Source organism: Ischnura elegans, chromosome 5 (genome assembly GCF_921293095.1).
Source record: "Ischnura elegans chromosome 5, ioIscEleg1.1, whole genome shotgun sequence".
Lineage (NCBI taxonomy): Eukaryota > Metazoa > Arthropoda > Insecta > Odonata > Coenagrionidae > Ischnura > Ischnura elegans.
In genome coordinates, this window is record NC_060250.1 from 6,870,472 (window position 1) to 6,893,278 (window position 22,807).

A 22,807-nucleotide genomic window follows, 5' to 3' on the forward strand; every position below is an offset into this window, starting at 1 on the left:
TGATCCCATGGGCAGAAGCCAATGCAGGCTTTCATACACATCCATTTCCTCTGAGGTATTTGCAGTGATGTGAATCTAAGCATGTGAACTGACTCCCCGTCCTGTGCCATTTCATCACCTCCGATAATGTGTGACTTAAGACACTGATATTGAACCATGCGACCATTCCCGTGGTTTCTGTTCAATCAAACTTCCGGCTTTCACATACCCAGCAGAACACATATATGTAATTCATTTTGGATACGCGCATTTTGAAGGACCCTCAAAACAATATCACAATTTCCAAAAATGATGAAACCCCCCAGATGGAAAAAACGTCATCTCCAACTTTTTGATAACCTAATCCATTTTGAGGCACACATGCTAATATAGTCTTGACCACAGTATGTTTTAAAAGGCAACCTTTGCCTCCCTGGCTAAAAGTGCAAAAACTTGCAAAAATGGACTGTGATGTCCACCTGAGGCACAATTTTATTTTATTTATTTATTTTATCACGACCGCGGTTTTGACGCACTGCATCATCCTCAGGCCTGACGATGACGCAGGGCGTCGAAACTGCGGTCGTGATTAAATAAAAATTTATGTGGAAAAACAAAGTTCAATTTTCATTCATTATGAGTAAATTCCACAAAGTGACGCCTCAAACCATCAACTTCGTGTATATGCTAATTATGTACTCTTTAATAAGTTCACCATCAACAGTAAGTACCTATCCTTAATTCTTGAGACAATCTTGCCCCTCTTGGTCATTCCCAAAGAGACTTGAAAGGATTTACCAGAATAGTCCCTAGAGCGCAATAAATGAAATCAACTCCGTACATTCCATACAGCTTTATATATTCCCTAATTGATTTCTATGACTGCGTCATTTTGTAGGAGGAGTCAACTGACATAATATTTCATACTAGGCATATATATGTATCAACATATTTCTTTTTCCATGAGAAGTGGGAGGGAGAGTTCCGGGTTGGAGCGAGGTGTCATCTATTGGTGCTCAAGAATCACACTGAGTCAGATGTGCTTAGGCTTTTGGTGGGAGGGGTATCATTCGGGAGTATCATGCCTGCACTCAGACTCACAAGCCTACGAAACACTTCCATTCAAAGCATTGTGTGGACATTAAGATCAAATTCATTTTGATGCACGAACTTACTTTCTTATATTAAATAACAAATGTTAACACTCAGAGTAGAGTTATGCTTTGCCACTTATTCTGTACTCAGTCCCCAGACCATTTGGGTGTAAGATTCAGAAAACCTTCCTCAGACATCGACACATCTGAGTGACACCTTGCACCAAGAGGGTATGATATGATTTACCGTTTTTTCTGCCCCGATAAAGGAGCCTTTGTGCACGAGGATTGTAAAAACTATGGGTGTTAGGCCCTACCCACAATTCATCAGCACCTTGAAGAGGATCTCCATGATATTATAAGAACACGTAAAAATCAGGAGAATGAATAAGTCTTTGACCGACGTTTGATACAAGAGCAAGGCCATCAACCTGACTGATTGCTTCTCATTGGGGTTGGCTGCATTCTGTGTGATTTGGGAAATCCCATAACTGAGCATCTAGCCCCAAAATAAAAATATTGTGTGAGAACTCCAACAGTATATACGTAATACTTGGAGAAATTAAGAATATGGTGGTGGGAGAGCTTAGCATTGCTTGCCGGAGAAAGCATGACATTATAGGTGCAAAGCATTCTGCTGTTCCACCAGCCGTTGGATCTGACTGACTTCAGGGGCAATGAATGATTGGAGAGAGATGATGCAATTGAGATAATGGATTTTCTCAGGGTGAACCTTGACTCCTAGTACTTGAAAAACAAAGAACAAAGCAGGTTTGATTGGCACAATAAACCCTACCAATCAGGATTTCTCTGGAAGAGGATCAAAATATGGTGAAAGAATCAATGTATCACAATCAAAATCCCCATGGAAAACACAGTCACTGATAGATTGGAGAAGAACAGAATCGCCTGGACGTAGACCCAAATGAATTACTGACATTCAATGCATCTCCCGAAAATCTGGCACCAGTTCATGTCTACAAGGACTGCCACTGCCACTATAAGGACAATAGAACTTCTAACGCATAGTTGTATTCTTGAATTCTGCATTAACTTTCATTAACTTTTTAATTTGACCCCCAAACAAAATTTTACGTACGATTTGCTGCAAAAAGAGTTGCATTTCATTTTGCTGGAAAATCTTTTCAAGAAGATTCAATTTTACATCAACACATATGAAATACATATCGCTGTTTACTGAATATCCTTTCAAGTAGCAATGCCATACACTACTTCTTAATCATCATTTAAGTAATGGTAAGGTGTTTTCAAGAAAATTTCCTTTGCTTATTTAGCTTGATTTCCTGGATTTTTATTGAAAATTTTTTTAAGAAATTTAATTTACAATAGTGCATATTTTTTTGCTTGAATTTGAATTCAATCTTTGCCACTATTGTTGACAGTGAAAATTTTGCAGTGCTCATTTCATTTTGATTAAAAATATTTCAAAGCTGCTGGATTAATCTCACTTAGAACTGTGAACCTCTCATGCTCATAACTTCACACAACATCATTAGTCAACTCTTTTGATTCCTACACTCCTTTGTTTAACGTTTTGTTTTTTTAAAAGGGGAAAAGATTTCAATGAACATAAGCTTCCCATGAAATAAAGGCTCTGGCCCAAGACTCAAGTAATGAGAATATGTACCTGCTCGTTGGCTCTGTACACAGTTGCTCCTATGTATTACAGCTAAAAATATAACATGCTTCAAGAGATCATCATTTGACTTAGGGGTTAGCTTTGGAGTGGTGAGTGGCTTCTAGGACAAATGTGAGGGTTGGTGTGCTTGCTAGCGAGGTTTTGGGGAAGTGGTGCTCGGGAATGTTGTGCCCCTAAATGTTGTGGTGTATTCATGTGGAAGAAAGCAGGCACGCAAGTGGATGGATGTAACTAACAAGGGTTGTGGACTGGTGAGACTAAGCAAGTTCCATACCATGATTAAACAGCAGGTTATGGGTGCCTGAAAATCATGCAACATTATGGATTTAAGAATGAAATTTATGCATAGGCATTTCCTGAGTTATGTGATGCTCAACTTACGCAAATCCGTACCTCATAAGTGGCTACCATCCTTAGAGACTACCATGATTAGGCACGAAAAAGTGAAATGCTCCCAAGCAAGATTGAATGAATACCCAGACGGCACAGGAAGTTTTCGTACCTGAATACGAGGGTGGACCATCAAGATACAAAAATCGCACTTAGGAAGTTACTAAAAAGGTTTTGTTTCTTTATTTCCTTTAATGACGAAAAAAGATGCATGAGGACTGGCAAATTCATATGCATCGATAAAATTGTATCTCATCGATAAAACTGTATTCGGTCTAGGACTATTTTCTTTCGCAGGTGGTGCCATCGTGCCATATCCTCCTAGAAAGATCACATGCCTTCACAAGCTGGCAGAATCCGTTGGAGATCGCATCGTTTACGTCACGTCTCACCACATTTCAGGGATATTTGTGGTTAAGTTTGTGAAAAATAGAGTGTCTGGTAATGGTGAAGTTTCCCTTATTCTTTAATTTCATTCACTGGGCTTCAGAAATGTGTTTGTGAGATATTTTTGTTAAAAATGCCTTTCGTGTGTGTATTGTCGGGATGTAATGGAAACTCCGGGACATGGTTCAAGTTTTTAGCTTTCCAAAAGATCCTGAGTTGAAGAAGAAGTGCATTTGGGCGATAAGAAGAAAACATTTCACCCCTACGAAAAACTGTGAGGTATGTACTCTTTCTCGCTGTAATTATTTGGATGTAATTTTAAGTTAGAAGTGGCTTCGGGATGTTGATGCATCCCGATGATGTTGATGCATCAACATCCCGAACTATTCAGTACTGAAGTACTAATCAGTACTAAAAATGGTGATTCAAAATATTGTGACAGCAATTCTTTTGAAAATTTTTGCATTTTAGTTGTCTTTTTTGTATTAATTCATTCGGTAAACGTGTGGTTAAAGGAGAAACTAGGAATAAGCTGCCAAGTTTATAGGATCGAATATTGCTTCTTAGCTTGCCCTATGGTGTATTACACGTCGGCTTTCATCATTTCAAATTATCTTATGCTATAGTTTAAAACAATAAAAATATCAGGCATACAAATATTTACTATATTTACGAGCCTATTAATTTGATTTCTCATGCAGAAATACCAAAAATTGGAAATGATTTGACCAAATAATAATAGTTACATGGTATTTTATTATTTATTAATTTTAGGTATGTGAGCTTCACATCGCACCTTGTGATATCAGAAAATAATCTGTGGCCTTGGACGAGAAGACGAGGAGAAAATTCTTGCTGAATTGAAGGTGCCCAGATTGGAGGAAGGTACCATTGCTTCACTGTTACCTGTCGCCAAGAAGACAGACATTGTGGCAGAAGTGACATATTTGTGGATGTGGATTTGATTTGTGCAAGTTGATGCTGTGATAGTGGACGTTCATCGGAGAAAGTATTGAAGATAGTTTTTATGTATCGACCAGTCCTCTTTTAAATAATTTTCTATTCGAAAGAGAATAAGAGTAATTGTTTCGCTAAATTAGATGTGGGATAGAAGAGAAAATTGGAAATATTATTGTGGTTGACAATAGAAAATACATAATATATGTATTGTATTTCTGTGGGTTTTTTCTTTCCTGCCTCTTTCTTTTTGTTTTTTTGAATGAATTAATACAAATTTCTTGTGGTGGTGACTTCATGCAAAGTAAGTATAAAACCGGAGGTGTGATCTAAGAGATACCATGTTTTATTTTACAAGTGTTTATGCTGGTGATTTGGCAGGACTTTCATATTTTTAATAGGTTGATACATTTACTGCAGTGACCTAGAGACTTTTACTCATCCCAAATAATTTTTCAAATACTTTAGCGCCTGATATGGGTAAGTTTTAGTAGCAGAGACTGAACTATACGTTAATTTTTGCTTGCATTTCGATCATACTAATAGCAGATGTGTCAGCAATCCTGTTTCATCGGCAATTTTTATTTAAAAATTTTATTTCGTCAGGCTTTCGGGTAAGCTTTTTAATGCTCGTGGGCTATGTGATGTCTTATTTAGTGTCAAAATTAATAAGAATTTACTCTTATTAACATCTCAAGGTTTCCAAGTAAGTACGAGCCACTTAAGAATGCTGGATGCTGGGGATGCGTGAATTAGCCTTAAGAATCTCATTTTTCGCAGTTATTTAAGTGGCCGAATAAGTTTTGTAAGTTCTCAATAGGTAAATAATACTGTATCATGAATTCTAAATACCATGATATAGTATTATTTACCTGTTGAGAACTTACAATTCATAATGATTCGTATTAAGGTTCTCGCTACGGTCGGTAGCCTGAGTTCTGTGTTCCCGCGCGCTTCGTATCCTATCGTACGTACTTCGTAGCGGACATTCACATGCTTCGTACGCGCTTCGTCGACAGGCCGCGAATGGAAATTATCCATTGACGAAAAGCGACGGAGCGGCACAGTATCCCCGTAGTCAATGAGTACTGTGTACATACGAATTAGATACGGAGGGTTCTTTGCCGTCTGGGTAATTAGAATTCATGATATAGTACATATTATTTACCTATTGAGAACTTACAATTCATAATGATTCATAACATTCTCGCTACGGTTGATAGCTATCGATTGTGTTGCGTTCGATACATTTTTCGATCGTGCGAGTTACGATATATCTAATTTTCGACCCAATCGATTGAGATTAGCCTGAGTGCTGTATTCCTGCGCGCTTCGTATCCTATCGTATGTGCTTCATAGCGGACATTCACATGCTGCGTACGCGCTTCGTCGACAGGCCGCGAATGGAAAGTATCCATTGACGAAAAGCGACGGAGCGGCATAGTATCCCCGTAGTCAATGGGTACTATGTACATACGAATTAGATACGGAGGGTTCTGTGCCGTCTGGGTATGTATCGAGTTTTCATAAAAAATAAACAGAGCCATTTTTATTTCTCATCTTCAGAAGTTTTGATCTTCCTAATTAAATATGTCAGCGATATAAATTTAAAATCTTTGTCTTCCACCTTCAAAAACTCCCAGATTCAGTTGGGCATAGTTTTACCATAGAGTAAGTATATACTTACTAGTAAAACTAGGAGTAAGTATATAGAGTAAGTATATACTTACTCTATGGTTTTACAGACACAACATATGATCCCCGCAAATGTGAGGCCCTAACATGGTTTCACTTATGAAATGAAAATAAGGCTTCTAATACTGTTATATGTAACACTTTTCAGCTAAAATCACAGCACTTACTGAAATGCAAGAAGTGTTTCTACAATATGTATCAAAAGGTAGTGGTAAGCTATTTCAGAGTATAAAACAAATTAAGCCACTTTAAATCGATCAAATGGTAGGATTGTAGTGAGGGATAAGAGAAGAGTAAATACCTGAATTACCTTAAATTTATTTCAATTTTCAGTAAAAATTACACTATAAAGGCAATATTTGTTTTGAAAGTAATGGGGAACACAGGAACTGCTTGGCTTGGCTTCACTTATTTAATCAAATGAATTATAATGTTTCTAGGTAGAATTCTGCAAATTTAGAGGGTGCATCATGGGACAATAACACAGTAATCATGAACTATAGAGGACTACTAGCCAACCAGTTTAAGAAAATGACCAAACTGAGGAATTTTCAGATTTTAAAGGCAATATTTTTTGTTTAAAAATGCCTGAAAACACAGAAGCATATCAAAATAATGGCAATTTTAGTAATGATACTGCAAAATATAGACAATGCCACAGCAAAATTGTAAGTCAGGTGAATCTGTCCTCTTGTATTATCACTCCGAATTTTTGTCACTCATTGGTTAACAGAGGTCTGAGAGAGAGGAAGGGAAATTCATGAGATATACCTTTCAGGCTAAATTAAAATTTACTTAGGAAAATAAGTATAGGTACCTATAATCCACATTAAAAAAACATGAATTTTACAGTGAAATGAGTGAAACTTTGGAGACAGTTTTCCTCGAGCTTCTTCGTACACATCAACATCTCTAAGTTTGCAGACACTTGGTTTACGGAAGTTTATGAGTGAAACTCGATAACTGTAAGATTTTAACTTGCATAATGTCTGTCAGAAGTCATCTGTCACAAAACACAGGATATGCCCATAATTGATTTGATAGTGAAATCAACATATCAAGGCAAGAAACAGAATCCAAGGGAGAAAACGTTATCCACAACAAAGAACTTTCTGTCACAGGAAATCTCCATAAAGATGCATGGTTTTTTTTTGCAGAGACAACCCAATTTGATGAAAGGGTGTACATACATATTAATTTTGCTGAGACAGAAAAAAATTAAGCTAGATAGGATATGTGAACTACTCTGATATTTCAAAAAACATGTACATACATATGTCCAGGTTAAGAATAGAAAATAACCATGGATTCGGTTGGTGTCAGGTATTGGTGAAGCCTTTCGAGTCCCCAGATATGTAATGAGCTTAAGTAAGCCATGTCCTTTCAATGTTGCTAGAAGTCTGATTTACTGATTAGGTGAACGTGTGGAACTGTCCTCACTCACTGAATTGGAACTCCAAAATTAGAAAATGAGGACTTGACCTTGCTATTCCTCTATTGTAATATTACAGAGAATTTTTCTAATGACAGGAAGAAGACCTCTAAAACATTTTTAACAAGGAAAATGATACAGTAAAACCTCTTTACATCGTAATGGAGGGGACCAAAATTTGGGCAATTTGATGAATGGAGGTTCACTATAGAGAGGTTTTAGTAATACACACCATTTTTTCATATCCTTTGGAAATGAAAGGCACTACTGTCTTTCAATCCATTATATTTATGCATTTAAATAAACAAGCATTTATTATTTAATGATAACACAAAGCAAGCGCTATCGCATGATTTTTACCATGATTCAAGAGAAAACGTTGTGATCTCTCTTAATTCAGCCGCTTAAAATGATTAGAATAGTTGGACATCTTTTTTCTTATATACTGTTAGGTATGCTCTCATATGGAACAAAATGGCCATAACTAATGGTTAACGCGAAAACTGCAGCATTTTAAAGGTGTAAGAGAAAAAAAATAAGCATGAAACATTTATTTCTGAAAATGTCATTCCATGTATGTGATTGCGGCTGCATTAATGGTCTCTAGTTGTCTCGGTACAATTTGCGGAGGTAGTTGGGTAGTCTCGGGGGTGTCTCCTTGGTGTGATAAGTGGAGGTTTTATGAGATAAAAAGGTTCACTACAAAGAAGTTTTACTGTATATCGATTACTGCTTGAAGCAGTTGACTATAGCCATTCTTTTGAAGATAAAAATGTGTTCTTCCAGCAAGTCTAAGTAACTAGAGGCTCTACAAAAAATATAGGGAGAATGAATATTCTAACTGCAGGGCTCCTTAAAATGTAAATTCAAAAACGAAGGTTATATAGAATCACATGGATAATAAATCAAAATAAAAGTCCACATAAATTTTTGAAGAGCTGTTCATATGTACGCCCATTCACTAATGCCTAATTAATGATTTAGCCAAAATTTTCAATATATGTAGCTTTGTTATGATATTAATTATCATATGGGTAATCATAACAACCTACATTGTTTATGTGGCAATGATGTAACACATATTATAATGTGCATTTGATATTAAAAAGTCAAACATAAGTACATACATGAGATGACAGATTTATTTATCAATAATTATCAAGCATGTAATTATCAGCGGATATATTAATGTTAAAATTTCAGAATATTAAATTTTCCAGGATTAACATGCAAATTATTTATATTATAATCAAGCTTTGTTAGATGAGCATCACAGGCTATTCATTTACAAAAATCTCATCTCCAATATTAATAAATGGCATAAAAATATGGAAAGCAAAAAATATGATTTATGAATTTAAGTGCATTTTATTTAGTATGAAATAGCACTATGCATGGTTTAAATTATCTGCAGATAAGAAGCATTTAATTACAAATTTTAATAAAAATAAATTAAAATTTTTATTTACTATTGTGCATTAAATTGCTCGCAACTATTTACTTTGGATACCTCTAAGATAGCCCTCAATATAAGTACATACTAACCAGCGTAGTATTTAAATCATCAGGCCAGTCTAATTCGAGCAGATATTCTAGCTAGTATATATAACAAACGTAAAATTATAAAGGGTAAAAATGCAGGTTTACAGCATGTAATGGCTATATTAATTGGAGATACGAGAGCCACTCTTTTAGAATACATAAATAGCTTTTACATGAAGATTTAGATGAACAAAATTCCAGGTTTATGAGCTTTCAGTTTACGAAGGAAAGCTAGACACGTTTCAAGATGAAATTTTACTGCCACCAAGATAGGTTCTCAAGAGAGTTAGTTCAATATTAATGCTAGAACACTTGTGATGAATTTTAGATATTCAACATAGCAGATGAAAATGTTCATATTAATTTTGTTTTAATTGAAATCAATAATCAATGGTTTGAAGCATCTATTGTTGAAGTTTTAAGTAAAGAACCTTGTAAAATTCATATCTATACAATTTTCCATGAACAGTCTAATCTTGGTGCAACATTATCTGTTGTTGACATCATCCAATGATGTCTCACCGCAATGAGACCCGTCGTCTACAATATTTGAAAGTCACAATTTCTTAGTTAAAATGATATGCATGAAAATATTTACAGCTCTGCGTACTCAGCATTGAAGATGTTTTAATCTTAAACACTCAATTACTAATTTAATGAAAAAATATGACTGAGAAAAGCATATTATAGGTAAAAACATAGTATCTTTACATTGATGAAATTGGTTTTAGACACCAAATAAGCGACCAATAATTATGGGCCAACGTCATAATTTAATTTTGTATAGTAAAGAAATAGGTCCCATGAAAAATATATTTCAATGCTCAGAACTATTTTTAGTACACATATATATCTGATACAATGCCTATGGATAATACCTTACCATTAAGACCAGGAAGTAAAAGTTGAGTTTGAAATTATTTACAGCACATGTTCAATCCATCCAACATCAAGGATGACAAAAATTAATTTGATATGAAAATGCATTAAAAAATTTTCAAAAAAATCATCAAAATTGAAGGAAGGCCAAGAGGCATTCTTTCAGGATTGAAATTTTGCACGAATAAGCTAGGTTATTGAAACCTTCCACATAAAAGTGGTGTATTTGCGATGGTAGTAAGAGAGATTTGAACTTGAGTAAGCATTCCGAAGGGGATAGGAGATATTTACAAGAAGCAAATGGAAGAATTCAAAGAGGGGAAGAAAAGAAATGGGAAGAGAATCCTCATCCGACAAGTGACTCACCATATTACTCCGAAACTGATTGTCGAGGAAATGGGTGGCCACATGAGCTGGGAGGAGATTAAATAAGATTCTTTTATTGCTATGTTGAAGGGCATCCATTTCCTTCTTTTCTTCATTTGCCTAGTGATTAAAAAAAATATGAATCAATTATGTGATTAGAGTGCATGTTTACATACATGGCAGCCCAAGCACTCAACTGTATAATGCAATAGCATTGCTCGTCTTTAATCAAACTTCATGATCAAAATAATGGCTGTCCTGGAAGAAAATTTTAATTAATTCCCTATTCTTTTCCGTAGTACAAACGGATATGCCGATATCAAGCAGAAATAATTAAATCCCTTCAATATACACATTAAAGAGAAAGCACACATGAGGAAGAATAATGACATGCAGGGGCTTTGTCCATCTGATGGATACTACGCCTTCTTTTCAGCAATCCATGCACACCATGAGGATTCCAGTGGAACTATAACGGCTATATCAGACCATCAAATAGTCATTATCACCTGACAGCATGCCAAAAGAAGCCTCATGTTCATTAAAAATAAAAATAGTTGCTATGTCGATGAACAAACAAATGATCACCCTGGGTGCTAGTCTTAAGTGTACCCTCTCAAAATGAAACCCACAAAATTCATCTTCTCTTTCAGTGAACTCCCAATGATATTGTTTTGCTATAGCCTGGTGATAATTATATATGTAGAACTAAAACTTCCCTGGTGATTTTTTTTTTAATTAGTAATTATTAGCTCTTGTACCAACTTCTAAAAATATTGATAATCTGATGAAGTTTACCCTCAATTGACTCATTTTAAGGACATATGTATAATTACTAGAAAAATGTACTTCAATTCTTCACTTTCTGACCTGAACTTGCCACAGGAAGTCCAGACGAGCAGTCCATTCCACATGTCGTGCATGAATGAACACTGCCAACAGGAACATAAGCGCATAAACCACAGCCAATGCATGCTGAGGGACAGCCGCACTGGGGAAATAAAGTAACAGTCATATTTTGGTTAAGAAAGAAACCAGATAAAAACAGAGATAGGAAGCAAGCATCAAAAATTCTGATTGAACTTGTGAATTCTAAACTAGGACCTTATTAGCACATTCATTAGGAAGTACACATCAATTAAAGTGGCATTAGTAGGTCTGCTAAGCAAGACCACCTCATCGATGTGGACCACCCTACAGCAAGTATTCCATGGTGTTTTCCCAAGATCTACAGTGTTTTCACATCATGGAGGGCTGTTTGAGTTTTAGACCAGGCCAATGATGAGATGGCAGTCTAGACTGTATTCAGAGATAGATCACCTTCATTGTCATGATTTTTTAAACAAACCGCTGGAATTGAAAACCAAACAGAAGCATAATAATAGAGATAGATATTTTTGAGTTGTAGCATCAGTCCTTTGATAAAATATTATAGCAGCAATCCGTAGACAAAGTCTTCGTGCAATTGAACTAGCTTCAGCTGTTAGTTCGAAAAATAAAAATCAGGTTCAACCATCTTACTTCGGTTTTATTCTCAACCATTAGTAAAGTAACTTCAACAAAGTAATTCAACAAACCCTTAACTACTGACGTCCATAGTAACCTTTTACGCTGATAAATTATGGCACTACTTGTACATTCAAAATATCAGGCTGCGGTTTATCCGGGTTGCGGATTTTCCATGCATGATTTTAACTCTCGCTCAATTTTTTCCACGATATTTACAAAAAAAATTCGGACGCAAAATCATCAGAATTACTGCATTAATGCGAGGATACACCAGGTTTATTATTTCCGTTAGCATCCCCTTTGTAAGATGGAAGCGGTCGCGTGCTAGCTGCATTCACGGGAGCACCGTGTTCCTGTATTCCAAGCCTCGAAGTGCACGACTGCACTCCGTGATCACGGATACACGTCCCGCAGCAGTTGCAACCCAGGCAACTTGTGCGAGACACGACTACGCGGTGCGGTGCCTTACAGTGTAGTTTCCGACGCTGAACAGTGGTTTTGACCTTGACTGGTGGCAGCTTAAACATGCCAGAGTGTGACAAAATCTCCCCTTAAAAATGGTCCCCTTTGGTGTTTATTCAGCTGCAGGCAATAACGGTGCATTTGCAATATGAAAAATGCATTTAAAGATTGATGATAACATTTTCTTAATTTATGATTGGCTCACAATTGAACAATCTTCTAAAATTAATCAAATGAATTTCTTCCCACCACTCATCATCTTCTGCAATGCTGGAGCAATTTTCCAAGTGAAGCTGAAACAATCCTTGTCAGCTAGTAAATAAAATAATTCCATTTAAGTGTATAATTTAAATGGACATAATAAGCCCGGTCTAGTCTTGAATTAAATGCAGTAATTGCAGTGCTCTTCCATCCAATTTTATTTTTATAAAGAGCACGGAAAACATCCTTGGAGAGTGAAACTCATGCACAAATAATTTGCAACACAGATGATACGTAGCCAGATAATTGAGAGTCTGCTGCACCACACAAAAATAAGTGCACACTACACCACTCAAATTCGTGGGCTTCGTACGGCCTATGAGTCACAGGATGGGCACTTTAACACTAGAAATACCAGACTTGATATCCCTACTAGAACTACTGAATGGGGTCATACTGACTCCTACCTTGTCATTGTATATTTTTGCTGATTATTTTGGCTTTTACTGACACATTACTTATTCATTTTTTTTTTGATATGTGAAATTCAAAAGTATATCAGGCGATCGCGTATACTGCAAGGAGTCAAAATGACTCCATCAGTAGTTCTAGTGTTAAACTGTAATGACTCTCATAAAGGTATAAATTAATATTTTATGGAAGGCTATCAAGAGTGAAAGTGTGTACTCACTTAACACGGACATCATAACAGGAGAATATGTGTGAGTGAGATCCTTCTATTAGGAGTAAGCAGACTGTCGCCATGACTAAAAGGATCGCTCCTTTGATGGGCACCGGCAGCCTTAGGAACGCTGCTGCACCCAACGCGCCCACACCCCCCGACACGAGTGCCACGTACTGAGGCAAGTGGCAAACCCTGTGCTCATCGCTCCCCTCGCCACCCAGGCTGCCCTCCAGACCGGACGCTCTCCCCTCCCCGTGACTAGTGCCCCCCACTGAGGACGAAGTCGGAGTCACATTCGTTGGACCAGCGGGAGGAAGGGGCGATTCGCATTTGACGTCAGTCCGGCAGGTAAACTGGAAATAAAGATAATAAAAAAAAACATATCAGTGCACTGGATAGAAGAGTGGAATATGATATAGTGGGGTCTTGAAGTACTGCTGATTAATGAAATTGATGATTTTTGGTTCAAGAACATAAAGGCCAACATAGCTACTACATAAATATGCTTTCTTAGGCATCAAATTTGAAATTTCTGGCACTCTTGAATTTTAAAATGTTCATATCTCTGAGAATTTGTCAGACGGATGCTGGTGAGTACGGGACTTAGTGTAAGGGAAAGATGCACAAACGAAACTTCTAAGGGTAGGAGTACGAGAGGAAAGGAAGAATCTCACAGCATCATAGAGGCAATGCATAGGTAGAGAGCTAAACCAGATTTACAGTTCCTAGACTCAAGGAGGACCATCACATAGGAGTGATGGCCCACAGATTTTTCTCAATTATAATTCTTTGAGAAGGACACTTACCACATTTACAGTGGCAACGGCAAACACGAGAATGATGGAGAAGATGGAGATGGCCATTCGCAGTCGGGCTGAGCGGGAGAGGTCACAGGGCAAGCAGCGGAGGCGTGCCCCGAGCAGAAGCACCAGCAGGACGGCCAACCACGCAAACGCCACGAGGAAGAGCAGCAGCAGGATGAGCGTCCGAGGGAGGACGAGGGCCTGCGCGCTCCCTGCGCCAACCGCAAGCGCCAAGCTCACGCCCAAGGATGGAGCAAATCCCGAATCGCACTCTTCTCGATACTGCAAAGACGAGTGATAGCATTATGCACGCAACATGAGACATGTGAAGTAAAATAGTGTCAACACGTAGGCCATCATGCCCCCACCCTTTATCATCAAACTAATTCAGACTCAAGTCACTAAATTTCCTTTTATTTCCGCCATTTTGGGGGACCTTGACCCGTGGGCCCTGCCCTCATATGCATCTCATAACGAGCCATTGAAATGAAAAATTTAAAAATAATGAATTCTAATTTTGTCGGAACCACTCGGAATCGACCAGTCATAATAGATGCTGATGAGAATGATTACCATGAGTGTCAAGCACATTCCCCATTGTCAATGATGGGCAGAAATATGAAGAAAAACATGATTGCATTCAGGTAAAGAGTTGAATTAAGAGTCACTTGACGTCAGTTCACCTTAAAATTCTTGCAGCACCACTTCAGAAAAGAATTAAATTTTACCCTTTCCAACACATACTTGGCAAAGGCAAAAACAATTGCTATTTCTGTTTATTTTTTTCATGGCCTCATTTTTGAATGACCCTTGAAGGATCATGAAGGTCACAGAGTGTTTTAAAAATGACACTCAATATATTGGTTCACTTGGGTTACTCCGGAACTACAAGTTGTAAGAGACTAAATCAAATACAAGATTAATCATCACAAATTGACCTTTCATTTGAAATTGCTGCTAATAACTTTACTTTGCAGTATCTTTGAGAACCATGAGTACACAGTTTTTAAAAACATTATGTACTGCTTTTTTAACAAATTTTGCAAAAGGCCAGCGATTATTAGGTCTATATTTTTCAAAACTCCTTCAAGATGTAATTTTACAAATTCATATTAAAATCAGTTTGTTAACCTAAAAATATTTTCCTACAGCTTGATACATATATTTTTAGGCTAAGATTGTTGAGAGGAGTTTTTTTTCTCTCAAAAATCAAATGTGCCACTGCCTCCTTTACAAGTCTAAGTGCTCGTGATCAAATGACTTACCTGGGCCTCTTTGTGTCTGTCTCGAAACCTTAGAGTCAGGAGCGACACATGCGTGGACTTTTCCCGATCGACACTACGAGCATCGATCGCCTGAGACAGGTACTTATTGACTCGGTTGGAGGGAGCGACCCCACAGCCGTGGAAGTGATTGTGGTGGTGGCCGCTGTTGTACATGGTTGAGTGGCGCTTCTTGAACGGCCTTTTCAGCGGGTTATCCGAATTTTTGGCCTGTGGATGAACACTTGTTTAAATGTCACATAATTCATTGAGAAAAAAGGAACAAAGAAAGTGAGAAATGTGACGCAATAGTCAGGAGGGAAGGCAAAAGAAAGACTTTCAATCTCTAAATTATGTTTCACAAGTAAACACAACAAGAAGAAGGTCTCAGACTATGCTATACTCACATTCAGATATACTGTCAAAGGTAAAAGAGAAAGAAGAGAAGCCAGTGAGAAAGAAAAAGTAAGACATTTTGATTAACCACAATTAGAGTTCGCCATATACACAACAAAGTCATTGAATGAAGCAAGAAGAACAAGTACTACATAATATGATAAGGAGAGAGAAGAAAATAGATGGAAAGAAAATGTATGTACACAGTTACCAGGGACACGGAGAGTGAAAGAGAAGAATGGAAGATCACTCTAGAAATGGCAGAGGAAAAATAAAAATATACAGGAAACACAGAAGCAAAAGAAAGAAAACAAAGACCATTGACTACAAAATAGGACCCAACCATCCCTGGATCTAGAGAAAATTACTAAACGATGGACGACTGATTAGTTCATACAAGTACTTGATACTTGGATGTAAGAAAGGACATTATTTAGAGACAACATATTGGCCAAGTTAGTCGATTATTAGAAAAAAGATGGAAATGAGAGCTTTTCTACTCTTGAATGGCCTGCTATAAATAAGAACAACAAAGGTTTCATATCAACAGGAACTAAATTTCACAAACTTCATGCCTGCAGCTTATGCTTACAACAAGAGTCCAACGGGTGGCCCCATGATGTGATATTGTGTATTCACCTTATTTGCAATGTCCCTGAGGTCAAGAGCCTCTCCGCCAAAGGTCCGCCCCGCTCCGATGCCTGAACTGGCAGCATTAGAGCCAGTGGCCGGATGGTCCGCATGGAGAACTCTCTGAAGGTCAAGCACCTAACGGTACAACGGCCACTCGTTCACAACAATATCGAGGCCTCAGTGATATATATATATTCTTATCTTACAAAAAGTTCCTTTCAAAGAGGGGAAGTTCAAGTATTACGTTAGCACCCCTAGGGGAGGGTGCCACGAGTTTGCTCAATTTTGCTGATGAGAGGGTCATAGCATTCCTCATGTGAAACAGGGGAAGGTTTTACTCTTAAGAGCAAACAAAGGAGGAATGATGGATGGAGCAAATTATGCACAACTATATAACACAATAAATATAGTGTTATGTATTTGTTTTTATGAATACTACTTACATACTTTAGTAGCGATCATTAAAACATTAAGTACTTTAGAATGATTTTTTTATAGTACTACTCATGTAACATGGCAAAATAAACTGATAAAAAAGAGAATAGTATATTGATTTTTCTTCATGTGAAGCAAATTGAAAAATCTTACGTGGGGGAGGGAGGGTACAGAGTGGACAAATCGCACCGTGTGGGGCTCACTCAAAAGTGGGACGAAGGGGGAAGAAATGGTGAAAAGTGTGCTCACATAATACTTGAACACTCTCTTAACTGCTTCAAAAACTGCCTTTATGAAACAATTATTCTTCAATGGACTGATCGTTACAACAAATTTAACTGCTACAAAAACAGTAACTATGAAAAATAATACTCATCCAATGAAAAAATTGATAAAAAAAGCATATTTTGAACATGAATTTGTAAGCCATTATGTCCAAAATATAGGAATTCTAACTTCATTCAAATAGTAAAAAAATAAGAGGTAGTATTTAGGCCAAAAAATCTGAACAAATATAATTTTGAAAAAATAAAATGGGATTTGAAGGTAGATTTTTTTAAAGGTTTCACCTGATCCATTTTTTGGCCAAAAATATTGCCATAAAGATTTTCCAAAGCCAGCAATAGAAAATTGTGGCAGATACAAAAAAAATATATTCACTTTTCAGTAATTAATAACAATAAAAAGATTGAGAAATTTGCCAATCAAACATGCATTTTGATTTGAAATGATATTCTCAGCAAATAGGCAGTAGAGCTCTAGAGATGTTTGTTACTTGAAAAAAAGTTAAGAAGTATATAAATGTTAGCAGTAACCAGCAAAAAGAGATCAACTTTCAAGACTGTGAACAGAAGAGTATTTCAGTGTTAGATAATCAGACTAGAAGCACTGAAGCACACTAAAACCCTTCACAATGATTAATCTATGTCAATCTTCACAAACAGCATGCACAAAAACCAGAATGAGTGAAGACATTTTCTGCATATAAAAAATGAGAAAATTCTCCGCAACTCATGTTGCAATTAAAAACAGACGTTTAACCTCTGAAAGAAACTGACATTAACCTTTCTTGAGTATACTGATATTTATTATGCAATATAAACAACCTAAGCATGTCAAGTATAATAAGCCCACTCTAATTCTGAACCATGTTGCATTATGGTCTTTCATAAGCCTCGTGGTTGTCAGCGCAAAATAAATTCACTGCAATGAAAACTTTAAAATAAATATCTTTTTTCTACAGTTGAAGACAAACACTTTCAAAATTGCCTGTAAGCATGAAAAAAGTGCAATTTTCCACACACAAACTATCTAATGTTAGCTATTGGCGTGTCAAATTCTCCAGCAATCACACATTTGCTAGACAAAGGCAAAACAATAGGTGTTGTAAAATATGACATTAAAACACACACTCAAACTTAAGGAACAGATTTAGTAAGAGAGAAAGAGAGAGTAGCAAATTGGTTCTAGATAAAGGGGAAACACTTACCACGTCCTACCACATGAATGGGGAGCAGCAAGAACACATGCACAAGAGATAAAATATGCTCAATAAGGCATGTTCCTCGAGACAAAATCATCTAGTACACAGCACGGCAAGTATGGACTATTGAATACATACATGTGAGACAAATAAGCACCTCATCATATTTTTTGATCATTCACATCTTTCAAAAACTATTTGTGGTATTAGTAATGTTGAAATTTCACTAAGCCTCTTGGTGCTATTCAATCAAGGCTTCTCATTTGATAAAAAGTTAAGCAAGTGACTGTGTAAAATTCTTATAGTCTATCACAATTACAATGGTTGATGAAAGGGCCAATCAATTGAAATGGGTAAATGGTAACATTAAATGAAATTTGCAATTTTTATTCTGTTCCTATATATACCAAGAGATGCGATTAGGTAGCTGTTCTGGTGAAAGTAAAACAAAAGAATAATGAAAGTATCATCTACGTATTTTGAAACTTGGAAGATCCTCTAAGTAAGTTTAAATAATTCAGAACCAGTAAAAAGAACAAGTTAGCCAAAGCAAAACTTTCACTAGCTAGCTTCAAAAGCATAAGCTGTGATGATATGGAGATTCATGGAAGGAAGGGTAAAGACTCATACCTATACGATATTTTTCAAGCAGATAAACTTTTACTAATGTTCTCAGCTATAATTGAAGGGTAGCAATGAACGAATCTCTTTCCCAGACATGGAGGTACGTGAGCTAAAGGTGAGGCAGTTAAAGTCACAAAAACCATTTCTAACTTATGACTAAGAATAGAATGTGGCTATTCACTTAGTACTTAAATAAGTACATCCAATTAGTTTAACCTGACACAATACGCAACTATGAAGCAATTTTGAAAAAAGCAAAGAAAATATTACAGTACAGTGAAGTCCTTGAGGTCATACGGTTAACTTTGATAAACCGTGGTAGGCATAAACAATAGCAATACGGTAGTTTCTATTTTGTATACTTGTCTCTCTTGAATGTTCATGTTGCCAGGAGAACGTACATGTCATTCATGATGGTCTCACTTGAAGTTTTCCGCAGCCAATCCTTACTTGTGTTTTGAAATAGGGCTATGAGTGAAGTGATATCTTAAAAAAACTAAATCCAAAGACATGTATGTATTGAGATATAATACAAATTGAACCTTAAGTGCTCTGCTACAGCAACAGGTAAAGAGAGTTTTCCAGCCTAGCCAATTCGTGTGAGTAGTTAAGCCACTCACCATGGCAAATTTTACAAGTAAAATAAACACATACAATGACTGAACTTAAATCCATCACCCGTCAAACAATTTCTTTTCTTTAAAATTGTTCTCTCTCTAAGGAAATTCTAAATACCACCCTACAAAAAATTAATGGATGGACTGAAGCCATATTCACAGAATTATTGATAATCAGCAGTTAGCTGAAGATGAAGCAAATGGAGCTACAGTAAACTAAAAGAAAATTTATCAGAATAACAAGAATACTTATAATTTTCATCTCTATTGATACCAACTAAAAAATAAGCTAGCAGTGGAATAGGTTTTTAAAAAAGGTACTTTAAATTTGGTGACTTTTTTAAAAATGTGGATTGTATGCATGAAAGATAATGGAGAACGCAAATGGCAAGGCAAACTAAAAAAATGAAACAATATGTAGACAGCTAAGAAAGTCAATACGAAGAGAGTTAAATCTATGCCAATATCATAGGGGAACTTGGGAATGATATGCTCAACTATGAGCGAATTAGGGTAGGAAAATTCACTAGCCAAAACAAAATTGTGAATATTGAGTTTATAATTCTTGCTCAAGAGGAGACGAGCAAGTACATATAATGTATTGTGCCCTTTAGGTGTCATGCAAACAATGTCTGCAGCTTCAAGCATGTGTTCACACAGAAGGAATGTGTTATGTAGCTACAATTATTTTTGCAAAATATAAACTACCACATATGCATCAATATGTTGTCTTTTTCACGCAATTAGCACAAGAATCCCACAATTTATATCCTCGTAAGAGAATAACATACAAAAAAATATCACTACTATTTATTCATTTTACTAATTGGAACTTATATAGATATAAACTTTGAGCGAATATTCCAACAATTTTTACAAAATAATGAAAATTAGGTATAATTTGCATGATGAGCGAACAATTGAAATCCAGTTTGTGAAAAGTACATATATGTACATAAGTAATTACGTAACCTATTCTCCTCAGGAATGTCACTGGAAACAGCTTTCCTTAATATCATAATAAATGGCATTAACTTTAAAGGAAATAATTTAATTATATATATTATATTTCATTATAGATTATAGCTTCTTATACACCTCATAGATTAACTTTAAAAATTTGGTATGAAATGCAAATGTCTGAATAGTACATATTTCAAAACTATCACACGTTTAGCTCATTTTATTTATTTTAAAAATAGATTTTAAAAAATTAGACATTAATATACTTTTTGTTCTTCTTATGGCATGAAATCCCATTTCAAACCGCCCCCTGTCAATTCTATCAATTGGAACCTCCCTGACTAAAATTAAGAGATGAGATTGGCAATGGTAGCTAGAAGAATTATGTATGGAGAGTTTTTACCTCAAGGGAGTTTGCTCTGACCATGTAATTGAGCAGTCAAGGATAAATTTGAACTCTTAAAAATTTATTTTGGAATTATTTGATTCACACTTATAATGCTTGTAAGTAACTGCTTTCTAACTTTTTCTCGTTGCAAAGTGAAAAGAATTCAGACTATAAAATTACAATAACCTTGAATTTTTTTTAGCAGTTTTTAATAAGAAGCATAAAGACTATACTGGTAGATTTGTTATTTATTGCAGAGTTTGCAATTGCAGAGTTCAAAATATCAACAAACACATGATCAGAGTTGTAGGCAGATCTAGGTGGGGCATGGGGGCACGTGCCCCCCCCCCCACCCCGACCCATAAAAAATATGCAAGATCTTTAATACAGTCCCATTATCATTACATTCCTTTTGTATCACGAGGTATCCTTTTGCCCCCCCAGAACAAAATCCTGGATACGGCTTTGTTTGTGTCCCACCCCCCCACCCCCCACCCTCATAAAGAAATCCTGAATCCGCCCCTGATCAGTGTGGAGTAAAAGTGGTAGAAACTTCTACCCAATAATACACTCAACTTCTTGAATTCTTCACTTGAACTTAGAAAGTGAAATTTTACATTAATCAATTGTGTACTGCTCTCCATAGGCAGCGAATTTACAACATATATCTGCTGAAATGATTTCCCTTGCTCACAATAGAAATTTAAATATCTGTCATAATTGGGCAACAGATAAGAGGCAAGAACATGACATTATTCCAGAGTGCCACAGCTTAAGGAATGTTCTTGACTTACCACACAGACACTTAGCGATTTGAAAAAAAGCAGCACATTCAACACTGCATCATATGGTTTAAGCACACAAAATAGCTATTACACCGAATTACCTATGTACAGATATCGAAAAATAAATTTGCTTGAACAATACCCCCACAAAACATCTAATTGTTTCTGTAATACGACTCAAGACAACGTTATTACTCGCCTTAATGCTTCACAGAGACACTAACTTACATCAGCAAATTGGGGCACACAATGTACAGCTGTTTTCTACCACCCGACACTAGCCAGGGTAAACTTACTAGAAAAATTAGCTTTCTACAAAAAAATTGAACCAACCTTGCGCGCAGTGGCAGCAGATGCATCCGCTGGATTTAATGGAGCTGCCATGTTGGAGAACGGGACCTCCATGGAGTACTTTATGGAGTGGAGCAGTTGGACGACAACGTTGGAGACGTTTTTGAATGAGAGTTTCCGCCTGCCCGATGCTCCCATACCACCGAGGCCCCCTCCAATACCGCCCATGCCACGGATCTAGGAGGAAAGAAAAAAAGATATCCTAAGGTATCCTACGGGAAGACCAAAATCATGAGGTTTTGTAAAGATTAGAGAGTGAGGACCAAGGGACTTAGTATTAACACTAGAACCGCTGAACTTTCCAACCCCACCAAAACAGCGGCATGGGACTTTTTTGTCCCATTGACAAAATACGTTGATCCTGTCATGTTTCAGTATAATTGACGGTTTTTTTTGTGGTTTGTGTGAACAAAACACGTGTTTAGGTCATGTTTAAAACGTTTTATTAAGTATAACAAGGAATACAGTAAACTTATTTTGACAGCAAAAGTGTTGTTTGTCAAGAATAACAAGGTAACGTCAAGGACAGTCGACAGAGGACGTGAGTAGGCGGCCGGCGCAGTGCACAGATTATTCCCTTCTGCACTTCTAACGGGCAGAATAACTGTATCTTTGCATGGATCCCCTTCGTAATAAGCTGTTATTATGCTAAATACTAGTGATGGGTCGGTTCGATTCCTCGATTCTCGGCCAAGAACCGGAATCGAAAACGAGTACTTGCCAAGGCGAAAAATCGATTCCGATTCCAGTAGTACTTCAAACAACAAAATATACGACCGCGTTTCCAATAGTCATTTGAATTTTCGCGCCACGTAATCGTAATAACAAA

The 22,807-nt window shown here is 36.6% G+C and overlaps 1 protein-coding gene across 1 annotated transcript in view; it reads right to left on the bottom strand.

Moving 5' to 3' along the window:
* The window catches only part of LOC124159607 (Ca(2+)/calmodulin-responsive adenylate cyclase-like), a 398,052-nt gene that overhangs the window by 40,293 nt on the left and 334,952 nt on the right, over positions 1-22,807 (bottom strand). The window contains exons 10-17 of the mRNA XM_046535531.1: positions 21,961-22,155; positions 18,257-18,262; positions 16,339-16,467; positions 15,307-15,534; positions 14,045-14,323; positions 13,245-13,591; positions 11,252-11,372; positions 10,382-10,501 (exon numbers count right to left, since the gene is read on the bottom strand). Of these exons, the coding sequence (XP_046391487.1) occupies positions 10,382-10,501; positions 11,252-11,372; positions 13,245-13,591; positions 14,045-14,323; positions 15,307-15,534; positions 16,339-16,467; positions 18,257-18,262; positions 21,961-22,155 (1,425 nt within the window). The remainder of the gene's footprint in view (positions 1-10,381; positions 10,502-11,251; positions 11,373-13,244; positions 13,592-14,044; positions 14,324-15,306; positions 15,535-16,338; positions 16,468-18,256; positions 18,263-21,960; positions 22,156-22,807) is intronic.